Genomic DNA, 12,693 nt, shown 5'->3' with positions numbered 1-12,693 from the left:
ACAAGAGGGGGAGTGGCAGGCGGAGGCAGTGGGAGAAGCAGGCTCCCCACTGAGCAAGGAGCCCGATGTGACCCTGGGATCATGATCTGAGCTGAAGGCAGATGCTTAACTGACTGAGCCACTCAGATATCAGGTCTCCCATTTTGTAGATAAAAAAGCTGAGGCACAGAAAAGTACCTTAAAGTGCCTTAGAACACTGCTATCATTGAATCTAGCCAGCCTGAATGGTGACATCGTCCTGCAGGGGGCGCTGTCGGAAGCCGTCTTTGGATAAGAGGAGGATTTCACCAGAGAGGGGGAGATGGCACAGGTATGATTCTAGGAGAAAGGGAGAGAGAAACACCGCAGGAACCGAGCTGAGGAGGTACAGGAAGTGTTTAGGAAATGGTGAGAAGTAAGAGTAAGGTTGGACTTCAACACTGAGCTTGTGGAAAAGGATGAACAAGAGGGAGGGGGAGAATGGTCCACTGGAACCAGCTGTGAAGCCTGGCCATGGCTCCGAGGGTTGGGCTTTTTCCGTAGTGTGTCGGACTTTTAAGTAGGGGAGAGACACGGATCAAAATGAAAATGGCCAGACCCCTGAGTATTTTTAGTGGAGCACTTTGGCTTTATTTCGCTGCCTTATGTTCTCGAGCTGTTTGGAAAGTTTTTCCAAGTGTCCCCTTGGGTGGCATTTTGGCGGTGGTTCCTTTAAAGGACTTTGCTACGCTTTCGTGAAGGGTCTTTTAAAAAGGAGCCCCTTTTTTTGCCCTGCTGTTTTCTGTAATTGCTATTGAGGAGAGGTAAAGCAAAGCCAGGCTCTTATAGAACATTTGCAACACAAGACAAGCAGTTCTCTGTTCCTGTCACAGTTGTACAGTAAGGCCATTCAGTCCTCAGAACCAAGAAGATAACACGGTGTGCTTATTTCATAGTCTAATTGCTCTTCTGTTTTGTTCCATCATTAAACAGTGTTAGAATTGAGAATTAGTACTCTCTTTCCCCACCAAAAGAAAACACAAGTGGCTTGTTGACTGCGAGATTTACTCTTACTGATACTTCCAGAGTACTATAAAATCCTGGCCGGGCATCCAGGGCAAGGAGCTGTGGCATATGCCCCATCCTCCTCTCCTGAATGCGGGCTCCACGCCCAGAAGGACATCATAAATCATTGAAAATTTATGATGAGCCGAGTCGTGTGCTACACCCTGTTAGCTGGCTGCTGTCGGTCCTCTACGCACTGTAACCTTCCTTCTTCAGAGCACAGAGACTTTTTCAGATGAGCCATAGGATGGAGAGCTCAGGATTTTCCCTTTGGCAGGCCCGGCCAAGTAGAGGAGGCAGAAAACAGAAGACTCCTGTTCATTGAGTTTTGCCACAGGCCTTGCTTGCTTTCTCCTAGGCCAGAGGTGGAGAAGGGGCAGAAAACAAGACTGTTAGTGTCATCAGCCCATTTTCTTTTATCCATTTATGTAGTCAACACACATATATTTTCTAACAACCTGCAAGGCACTGTTGGGAAAATGGTAGTAAATCAAACAAGAATTTTGGTTCTCTTCGACACCATACTTAAGAACCAGGTCTTGTTTCAGGAGAGGATGATGTATATTGCAGGATAAGATGGATAAAGATGAAAAGAGGAACATGTGGGTGTGTGAGGAAGGGATTTCTAATAAGGTGACCTTTGAGCAGAGAGTTGAAGGAAGTGGTGGACTGAGCCGTGTGGGGATCTGGGGAGAGCCCATCCCGGTGAGCACAGAGGCCACCACATGGGGGCTTGCTCCTTAGGTCATGTGACAAGCAGCAGAGCTGGCAGGGCTGGAGCAGAGCGAGGCAGGAGGGAGCTGTTAGGGAAGGATCCACAGGGGGAAGGGGCATCGTGTGGGGGCAGCCTCTGGGGGGCATTACGGAAACTATGCCAAAGAGTAGAAATAGTATTCAAAGTGAGATGGACAGCCATTGGATGCTTTTGAAAGATCAGTCCTTTTCAAATATTTGAAAAGCCAGAGTATAAGCATGAAGGCAGGAAAATGGGGGCACAGGGCATCCGTCACTTCTCAGAACAATGTATGCTGTTGTAATTGTAAGTGAACTGTCAGAACTTTAACGCCCCCAGTCCAGGGAGCAAAACAAATCATAGGTTTGCTTGATCTTCGTGTAAAACCTATACATGCTTTTTTTGCTTGGATTGAAAGTCAGCTACCGTGAGCTATTTACTCACCTGGGAATAGTACTGCCCATGGCGAGACCTGGCTACTGCGTCCAGTGATCTGTGCCTCGCTAAGTCTCTTCCCCAGCAGTAATTGTGAGAGGGAGCCCCCCCAACATTATTGCTGTTGCTGCACTGATTAGTGTGAACTTCAGGGTCAAAGAGCAGCTGGTTGGATACTCGACATCAGATTCTAGGAGGCTTTAATGACCCGCTTTGCTCTCACTGAGCACAGAGCTAACTCACACTGTTTCCCCTTCGCAAAGGACTTTTTTACTCTAGAGCTATAGGGACCATGGGCTTGATTAACTGCCCAAGTCACAGAGAGTGTGGTTCTGACTCCTTAGGAGGAATACATTCCTAGGAATAAGGGTGACAGATATCTAGAGGAGGCCATCCTGCCTCTGAATGTTTTCAAGCAAGTGAGCCCTTCTTGGGAATGTTCCTGAAATGACTCCTGTTTGTGCAGCTCTGTTGGACGAAAATGACCTCTCCAATTCATTCCAGCACAGAACACTTCCAAGCCTATGAAAAAGTGTCCAGTGAATGTGCTCTGCAAACATACAGACACTATGTAAACATGAAGCAAATATTTTAAAAGATGAAGAGTGTGATACTTGTTCTTCTGGGAGAATGGTGGTTGGAACTTGGTGCCCCAGCAACATACTTTCCATTCTCAGTCGCCTGCAGTTTGTTCTCATTGGCCTGGGACACAGTTATCTGCATTATGTGTTAAAAACCTGCTCAGCCAAAGACCAAACAAATCGCCAGCGCATTTTCCTATCAGAACCTGTTTATAAGAGGTAGAGCAAAGAACAGAACTGTGGGTTTTGATTCCTGGCAGGAAGCCAGGCTGCTGCTTCAGAGCTCCAGAATTTACAAGGAAGAAAGGGGAGGGATTTTTTTTTTTAACTGGGATTAAGTTAGATTTAAAGCAACAGAAAGCTTAAAGCTAAAACTGAAGCATCCCCTCTCTGTATCTGAAAGGCAGAAACGAAAAAGAGATTTGTTCTAGGCTCTCAGACAGTTTTTTGGGTGCAAGAGTGAAAGCTATTAAAGACGCCCAAAGCAGAGGTCCCAGAATGGCCTTGATTAATGAGAGAAGATCGCACACTGTTGGAGCTGGGTGAGGTGTCCGTCAGCAACCACTGAATGCAGTGGTCAGTGTCTTTCTGAGCCTCCAGCACAGCGTTCGCAGCCCCCCATGGTGTCGTTGGGGGTGTTGTTTGGCTCCCTGTGCTGGTAGGAGTTCTATTCTCTTGGACAAAAGCTTGGACAAATAGAAGCTGTCTTTAAGTAACAGCTCTCTTTTTACCTAAAAGAACAGCTCCGGCTGGCCCCCCACACCCAGTTAACTTTGTCCGTTGAAACCAGTGTTTAAGTGAGCTGTGTCTGCTTGCTTCTGGAAGGAGGGCAGAGTGGGGGGGCGGTGGCAATTAAAGGAAGAGGGGAAGGTTCCGTGTATGTGTCCGTTTGAACCAAGAAAGTGTTAATTATCATTCTTTTGACTATTTGTTCATCCACTCATTCATTTATTCATTTTCTTGTTTCTTTTCATTCTATTCTTTTGTTTGTTTTTTTGTTTAAAGATTTTATTTGACAGATCACAAGTAGGCAGAGACAGGCAGAGAGAGGTAGGAAGCAGGCTCCCCGCTGAGCAGAGAGCCTGATGCGGGGCTTGATCCCAGGACCCTGGGATCATGACCTTGGCCAAAGGCAGAGGCTTTAACCCGCTGAGCCACTCAGGTGCCTCTCCATTCTATTCTATCCACAAAATGTGTTGGGCAAAACCAAGAACAAAGAGCACGTATGCTAGAAATTAAATACAAATGAAGTCAGATCTCTAAAAAGGAGGAAACGAATATCATCCATGAATTGCCATATGAAATCTATGTTAATATCAAATGTTACTCTGACCTTTCTGGCAACCAAGATAAAAGGGGGAATATACAATTACTAGTTGTCAGAAAAGGAAAAAAAAAATATTTCAATTTCTTCAAGAAACACTGAGCTTTGGGACTCTGGGGTTAGTGCCTTTACTGAAGACTTTCAGGTTCTTCATACAAAGCTCTCGCCCCAAGGCACACCCTTTTTTAACCCTCTCTCTCTTCGAAGTGTCCTTGCTTCAGACCGCCTGGAGCACCCCCAAAAACAGTTTGTTAGTGTTATTATAAGCACTGTCTGTATGTGCCAGGGCAGGGCGTGGGATAATGGGGTTTAGTTTAGATCTTGAAATGATTGTACATGTGGCTCTAGAATTTGCAAATTCTGAGGCCAGAAATGGGAATTGTGGGGAGAATCAGAATCTAGTCTGGCTATGCCTACCAAGTCTCCACCAATGTGCCTTTCCTTCTCCCTAAAGAGACCTAGGCCTTTTCTGTGGCCCCTTTCTGCTGTGTCAAGGTGCTTTTTCCAACAGATCATCTAGAGGGAAGAGAAGTTTCCAGAACACCCTTCGGACAGTGTTGGCTCAGAGGATTAGTAGATGCTACTAATTTTACACACCACCTTGGCCCCTCAAAGTGGGGGTAGAGTTAGACATGCAGGACTCAGGAAACTAATATGACCCGGGTATATATAAGGTGAATGCTATCAAAGTCCCACCCTAAGCTCCTAAGCACCATTCTGAACTTGTAGCAGGAATTTAAATTCTTCCAGAAGAAGGAAGAGGCATTGTTGAGATTCCCATCTCTCGACATGCCCATGAAAGCATGAATTCACTCTGTCCTCCTGCCTTGGGATCTGTTGGGGGATATACCAGAACATGCTAGACCTTTTGAGTATGGCAAGGAAAAGAGTTACGGAGAGCTGATGTGTTGGACTTTTGTGATAGATGGTGTAAGAGAGAAAACACTGGAAAATAGTCCCTTTTCTCTGGGATTCAGATCAGTTACCTGAATATCTATTGAACATTTGTCTGTCTGTTCGGTTTTAATGTAAGCATATGTATCCTTTGTATACATTGCATATTCATTGAGGCCTGTGTTTTAGAATGCCTAAAAAAAGGAAAATTTCAAAGTGAGAAGTAACCTTTCTGCTCTATGGCTGATATGAAATAATGTGTCTGGTTTCTTGGCCAAACATCATCATTGGAAGGATCAGGCGCAGAGGCTGGGTTTCAGAGCACTGGCTGCGTCCTTTGCTCTTGTCTGAGTTCGGTTGACTCCAACCATGAGTTTTGCTAGACAACTCAAAAAACTGGGGATTGAGCCCTCGGGTGAACGGAATACATGTGCTCAGTTCTATTTGAAATGTTTTTCATAATTATTTTAAGCAATGACTTGATTCTTACTTATGCTTATTCTTTTTAAAAGTATTAGAAAGGAAGATATCCACAAGACAAAGTAGAGAGGAGCTGATAAGAAGGGGCGTTCTTAAGGAGTTGCCTGATCAAGGTGAGGAAATTAATCGTACATTTAAAATAACTTGATCCTTTATTCTTTGGTCTTTCTTTCATTTTCTTTTGGAATTTAAGATGATCATGGTCTTTGGGAGATAAAGCAGTGAGTGCAGCACTCTGAAAATCTTGCTTTAATTCAGAATGCCTTTGTGGGTTACAGAGAATCTAAGATTTTCTAGAAAAGGAATTCAGTGACCTTTTTGGGAAGTCCTTCACTATCTGCCTCTAACCCTGAAGCTCTACAAAGGTACGGGCTGAAGATACAGATAAGATACAAATGCTTATATGACTCCTCTTCTGTTCTGAAGCTTCCTTCTTTCTATACAACTTAACTCAGTTGTTTGAGTAAATGCAGTGTTGTTGCTTGGCTCTTGCCTTTTGGTGTCATAAGCCTACCAGGAAAAGAAAAAGGAGAAAAAAGTAGTAATATCTTTTGTTTTTTGTAGTCAATAATACAATCAAATGTATAATCAATAAGGCACACATAGACAAATTAAATTAATCTGCTTTATGCGTTCTCTCAAGTAATTTTTCTAGTATTTTTCTCTTTTCATTTCTTTGTATCTAAATGCCTTTCACCTTTTCACTAACAATTATTATTTCTAAGCATTTTGTTTTCCCTACCCCTAGTTTCTTCCCCCTTTTCCCCTATCCTCCCAAGAGGGAATCTTGCTCAAAAAGAAAAGGCTTACATAGAAACCAAAGATAGACCCTCAGAAGAAGACACCAAGATTGGTTATGTCTCCAAACAAGTAATACCAAATAATTTTCATTGCTCTCCCTACTCTTAAAACTAAAGGAAATTTTTGTTGTAAAATTGTTGATTTACCTCAGGCCTTCCCTTGCCCCACCCCCTGGACATTTACTGGGATAAAGTAGTATTACTGTACTTTTAAGGGAACAAACATGGTGCTATTAATTTGGAATTAAAATCACAGAATTCTTTGCCTGATAAATGTTCTTTGCAAAGAACACCTTTTGGAATTCACTATTTATAAATCCAAATGTCACACTTTTTCCAACATCTCAGTAATTGTAGAGTGAGGGTTGGAAATGCTTTACTATTTTACTGCTGCTTCTAAAATATAAGGAAATCTAGACTGAATAATGCCATTTTTCTTGAGCCCTCACAATTTAGGCGTTTTATTTTAATCGCTGGCCTATTATATTTTTCTCATTCTGTTTTATGAATGAACGTTATGTCTTCTTTAATTTTCTATTTCCGTGAAACTATTTATTTCCTGTATGGGAATTTTAAAGATTAAAAAAAAAATGCACACCCCTAACTTTTTGTTCGTGGAGGGTAGGCTGGCAGCATCAAAATTAGTCTCCCCCCAATCTCTCTGGAGGCAGGAGAGAAATTACAGATTCACTGAGCAATCACCTTTCCAAGCAGTCACCTCCTAGGTGGGCCAGTGCAATTGTTTGGTGTCATTTATTCAGAAATTGTTTAAAGAAAGGAAAAATGTGAAAATTTATTGTTGAAATTGTTAATGAGTATGAAAGAGATTTAAAGACCCCTTTTTTACCTGATTAAAAATTATAGCTAGAAAAGAGCTTATTTTTTCTAAAAACAAGTGACAGTGGGCAACTTAAAGAAATGCTTAGTATTGACTGGTTCTTGTTCTGCCTAATCTGTTAAACTATTTACTTGATGGGTTACAGTCTCTGATGCTTACTTCCCAGAATTCTGACTCTAGTTGACCTTTTGGTAACTTCTGCAGACTGAACATTAAAAATTTTAAAACATAAAAACAAAACAATTTTTCACCTAAACATAATGTAACAGATTTAATGTTTAGGGAAGTCCTAAATTACTGAATTTTACTTTCTGTCTTTTTTATGGTCCTTGTATGGAACTACAGAAATGACCTAATCCTTGAAAGTTCCTGGTGATGCCTATTGTAAATAGAGTCTTTCCCCTTTTCAGCCAGGGGCTGGAGAAAAGTTTTCTGTCATTTCTCCAAAAACAATTATCTTGAGAATTTCGGTCTGTTTTCAGCTCGAGCCTGAGACTAGAAGCTACTGTGTTTGGTGACAGCCTCCTGTCTTCTGCCAGCAAAGGTGCATTCTTTGCCTTGATCTTCCTGACCTTCCCTTTGCTCTTGACAGTTATTGTCAATTATATCCTTTCTTCGGGAGCCAGATAGACTTCTTCCCTCCCTCCGGCTACCCTGGGTTTGACCTCATCCCATCCCGCCCCATACCCTCACTCCCAGCTTTTACTAATATTCCTTTTAGATGATCTTTTTTACACTAACCTCTACCTTCCATCTAAACATTCAACAATTAGTCTTCTCTTTTGAGAATTCCCAGGTCTAGTCCAAGTTCATTACTTATGTTCTGATTCTTTCCTTCCATCTTTTTCCCTACCTTTAACGGAGGGCATGGAGAGGCTCCTGCCTGCCGTGTCGCCTCCTTTCTCTCTCTCCCACGGTGTATGTTTTAACCTTCTAATGAGTCACTCACTGTGTGCTCACACACAACTTTCTCCTCATCTCTCTCTCTATTTTTTTTTTTTTTGTTAACTGTATCCAGCTACATGCATTTGACCAGAAAGAGGGGAGGCCCCCAAACACTTTCCTTCTCCTTGCTTCACCACTGATGTCTGTGTGTGCTTTATCTCTGTTCACTTGAAGCCTACCACCTTGCCTGAGCTTTTTCCTTTGCACGCGAGGGCTCCTGTTCCTTAGAACCTCAGCATCTCCCCCTGCTCTCCTTTGCTGGCAGGTGTGTGGCATTTTACTTACATACATAAACTATATCAAGGACTCAGCTTGTTTTGACTCTACCATTATGCACAAAATGAGAAAAATTTTTCAATGCCCACACCAATTAATTATTAATAACTTCAGTTCTCTGTTTTATTCTTCAATTTATATTTATCACGTATTGGTCTCCTTTTTCTACCATTATTTTCATAGGGGCTAGCTTTATTTCAGACCTCAAAGTAAGTAAGTATCTTTCTACATTGTTGACTCTATTATGTGGAAATCCAGTTTCTTATTGTACCGTGACTATTTAATTTTCTCTCTAGCTTTTTTGTTCTAGATTTTAAAATAAGTTATTTAACCTACTGAAGAATTTTAGCATAATAAGGGTTAAAATATAATTAATATAATGTAATAAGTCATGTTGACATGACTTCAGTGTGTTTTTGTTATCAACTACAGACTGGGTAACCAGAGATAAATTTATATTTGGGTTGCCTAAAAATTGAGGTTTTTTTTTTTTTTTTCTTTTTTAATATATATATAAAGAAGTGGTTTTCTGTTTCATTTGGAATTTTCCATTCTTCCATTAACATTCAGTTTTCCCATGCCTAATATCTGGACATTGCATTGTGTCTCCCCTCCCTTGTTTTTAACAGCAAATTCCTTGGGATCTAATAATAAGAATTAAGAATCTTTTGGTTTCCCTTTGGTTTGACCTATACTCATTAAAAAGTATTACCTTAGTTTTATTGAAATAGTTAAGATTTATAATGGCATTGCCCTCAATTATCATCTATTTTATTTTTATAAAGGAATCAGATTGTAGGTACTTGGAAGTTGTATGGCTCAGCAGTACATTTTTCATTTTGAGCATGACAAAAATCCATGATACATATTTTTCTTATTAAAATGTTATGCCTGTTTTTATGGACAAGGCCAAGGGATTTCATGTTGAGCCCAAGCAGTTCAATCATATTTAATGGAAATTTGAGAGATGGCCTTTTTTTTATTTATAATAATTGCCAAAATAAGATTAATCAAAGACTGCATAAAAATAGTCTGATCATGCATTTCGTGAATTTTGCAAAGTCAAAACTTCAACTCGTTATTATTATTATTTATTATTATTATTATTTTTTTTTTTTTTTTTTAACAGAGGTAGCAAAGCCTCTTAAAATGTTCCAGATACGATTTAGGGTTGCTCTTTTCAAACATCACTGTATTAAGAGTTTATGTAAAATCTCATTCACTTTAGAAGCTTCTAAAAATTATGAAAGTTCAGGGATTAAATTTAGTTATTTCTGATTTAGGTAACATACTAGAAATTTTATTTTCACTTGTGATTTTTTAAAAGTTCCTCTGTAATTACTTTTTTCCCCACATTTTTTCTCCCTAATGTTTCCAGATGATGATTAGACCACATTAATGGCTTTTGTTCTGTTATATGTAACAGTTGCCTGAGTACATTTTAATATGTCCATCAACATGAAAATGAAAATAAAATTATTCTCGCTACCATCTTTCCCTGAATACAGAGTGGCAGTTATAGTCCTGTGTACAGTTACCATGTGACAGATGCAATCATGTGAGACAGAGATGGTTGTAAATTTTCATATCCTCCTTCTAAGCATTTGTATGTCAGATTACATTTCATGCTATTTGTGTGTTTATATTCACCTTGTGTTTTCACTGCTTGTTAAAATGTTTATTTCATTTTTCAGATTTCTCCTTTTACCATTCCGTTTGTGAATGACAGAGAAACTCCTAAGTACTGACTTCAACAAAGCCTAAGTACAAGAAGAGAAAAGGGTTCCGTTGCCCAGGGATATTGTATAATTAGGATAATAATCCCTACTGTCCCAAAAGGGCACGGTGATATCCCATCCATTGCTGCTTTTCCCCAAGACTAAGGATTTTCTAGCTCTTTCATTGGAATGAATTATTAAGTAAAACATGGTGAAATGGTGTAGGATGTATTTGGTTCCCAGGGTCTGAAACATGAACCCAAACCCTACAGTCCTAGTAGCTGGAACACGGGGTTTTAAGAAAGCCGTCAAGTTAGACATCTAGGTGTTTCTTTCCCCATTTTAGATGGAGATGTAACAGTTAACTTTGAAAATTCAAACGGGCACATGATACCCATCGGAGAGGAATCTACCCGAGAGGAAAATATAGTAAAATCTGAAGAAGGTAATGGCTCTGTAGCTGAAAAGGCGCCACCTCTGGAGGAAAAGGCAGAAGATAAGAAAGGTAAAATCAAGAGAAACTCCATATTCTTTTACGTCAATACAGCTCAACATTAGGCTCCAGATAGTGACTCTTAAGATCAGTTAGGGAAGAGGTTTGCAAATACAAAGAAGAGAGAAATTACAACGAGTGAAGAGAAATAGAGTGGTTTTCTCAAGTAGATGCATCCATTTTGTGAGTATATCCTTTAATTTTTTACTTGGAAGCATTAATTAACAGTAATCAGCAGATAGCTTCTTCAGTCATTAGAGATAGCTGGGAATATTATGCCTTCCTCAGGAGCTTTCCCTCAGTATTTTATTTTTAGAAAAAAATGCCACCAGTCTGAAAATCTTCTACTAGTTAGAAGTGACCTTTGTGAGCATGTCAGTGTAGAGGGATGGAGGAATATCAAAACGAAGATGGCTTTTTCAGTCCATCCTCGTCTCTCCAATAGTGGGAGCTTGGCTGATGGCATCCATACCCCAGATATTGTAGGTTCTAATCCAGGTTCTAGATATTTCTGCGAGAGGGACAGTTGCCAGAGATGCGGGAGTCTTTGGTTGCTGTATTGACCATAGCCTCAGCTTCATGATTTGTCTGCCAGTTGGAAGTTTCAAAATATGCCAGGGGCAATTATGTCATTCCCCAAAGGCTTCTTTAAAGATCTTGGTTTCTAGAATGAATATGCTATGGTCAGTTAAGTTACCTGCAAAATCTGTGTCTCTCAAAACATTTTACAAGTTCTGGTCACTGATTGATTGATTACATTTCCCTAAGACTTCTCTCACATGCAAGAACCTCTAAGCCTTTTACTTAATGCAAATCAGAATTGAAACCCATACAAAGTAAGGATTTGTTGGAAAATTCTAGATGATTCCATGCAGCGTAGAAATGACTCCTCAGGAAACGGACTGTTTCCTGTTCTGTAATGTCTGCCCCTGAGTTGGATGGCAAAAATTTTCAGACCTAGCTTATGTTCTGTAGGCATTGTGAGAATTCTTAGAAAGTGCTGAAAGCAAACTTCTCTTCCTCTGTTCTTGAACCAAGTCCTCTAAAGACAAAGAAAACAAAAGAGCACTTGACAGACATTGTAACTTAAAATCATCTTCTCTGGAAGTCTGTAACCCCCTAGTTGCATATATATTTGCCTGTAAAAATTTTAGAAGCCTCTATGAACTGTTAGAAATTTATTATTTTGCTTTATTTATTCAACATTAAGTATAGTATTCATGGGGCTTTACTGGTCTTGTTCTATTGAAGGACTCTGGTTAAACTTACAAATACTGATTATAAGAAATAAGCTAACATTTTTAACAATCATATTCCTGGAACATAAAAAAAAAGAAATCTAAATAGATTTCAGTGGGATTAATTTGAAAGTATTCATGCAATTAGTGGTTTTGTTGTTTTTGTTTTGTTTTGTTTTGTTTTAAGTCCACCTGTCCTGTCTCACCCAGACTGTTAAATTTCAGACCCATCTGTGGTTTGTCCCTGGTTTGGCCTTTTCACATTCAAGAATCACACCCTTCATTACACAATAGTGCCATCATTAATGCTTGCCTGGTCCATGCGGGATGTCAGTCAGTGGACCAACCAAGCTTCAAAGGAATTTTTTCCCTTATCAGCTTAATAAAAAGTTGCTGACAGTTTTATGTTAATGAAACCAACAGCCTTGATGTTCTGAAAAGATGGGAGACCTCATAGTCATAGGTCCATGGATATTTGAGAGGTGTTTTTGTTTTCTTATTCTTTACTTGGAATTAGTACATTTGGTTCTTTTTGGTCAAACAAGACGCAAGATAGCATCTTGCTTGGCTGGTGGGTGTGTCAAGAGATGGAATGCTGGACATGCTGTCACCCCACCAGTACAGCAGCAAAGCCTCCCTCTCAGCGCAGGCACGGCGCACCTGTAGCCACACTCCGAGTGAGGGCAGGCATTTGGTGGGGAAGCCACTTCCTGAGCGTCAGCAGAGTGTCTTTCAGACCTCAAACAGTACGCAGTATAATGGGAAATGGAAAATACCTCATAAACAAAGACAAGCACTTATTTCTCTGGGAAGATACCGTTAAATTCCAAAAACAGCCCAAGATTCACTTTTACTTCTGCCCCTTTCATGGTCCTGCCAGCAAGCAAATCCACAATCCCATGTTCTTAATTAACC

The 12,693-nt window shown here is 40.2% G+C and overlaps 1 protein-coding gene across 9 annotated transcripts in view; it reads left to right on the top strand.

Moving 5' to 3' along the window:
- Positions 1-12,693, top strand: part of PHACTR2 (phosphatase and actin regulator 2) — a gene marked incomplete at its 3' end in the record, with an annotated part of 257,615 nt that overhangs the window by 194,582 nt on the left and 50,340 nt on the right. For 8 of the 9 annotated variants that reach the window (XM_082730790.1, XM_082730796.1, XM_082730797.1 and 5 more), the window contains exons 3-4: positions 5,503-5,583; positions 10,394-10,552. In XM_082730790.1, coding sequence (XP_082586916.1) covers positions 5,503-5,583; positions 10,394-10,552 — 240 coding nt within the window. The remainder of the gene's footprint in view (positions 1-5,502; positions 5,584-10,393; positions 10,553-12,693) is intronic. The other variant, XM_082730793.1, reaches the window with a different exon arrangement.

The sequence above is a fragment of the Mustela nivalis genome, assembly GCF_964662115.1.
Source record: "Mustela nivalis genome assembly, chromosome: 5".
Lineage (NCBI taxonomy): Eukaryota > Metazoa > Chordata > Mammalia > Carnivora > Mustelidae > Mustela > Mustela nivalis.
Note: the sequence above shows the minus strand (reverse complement) of the source record. Positions and strands in the feature narration are given on the sequence as shown.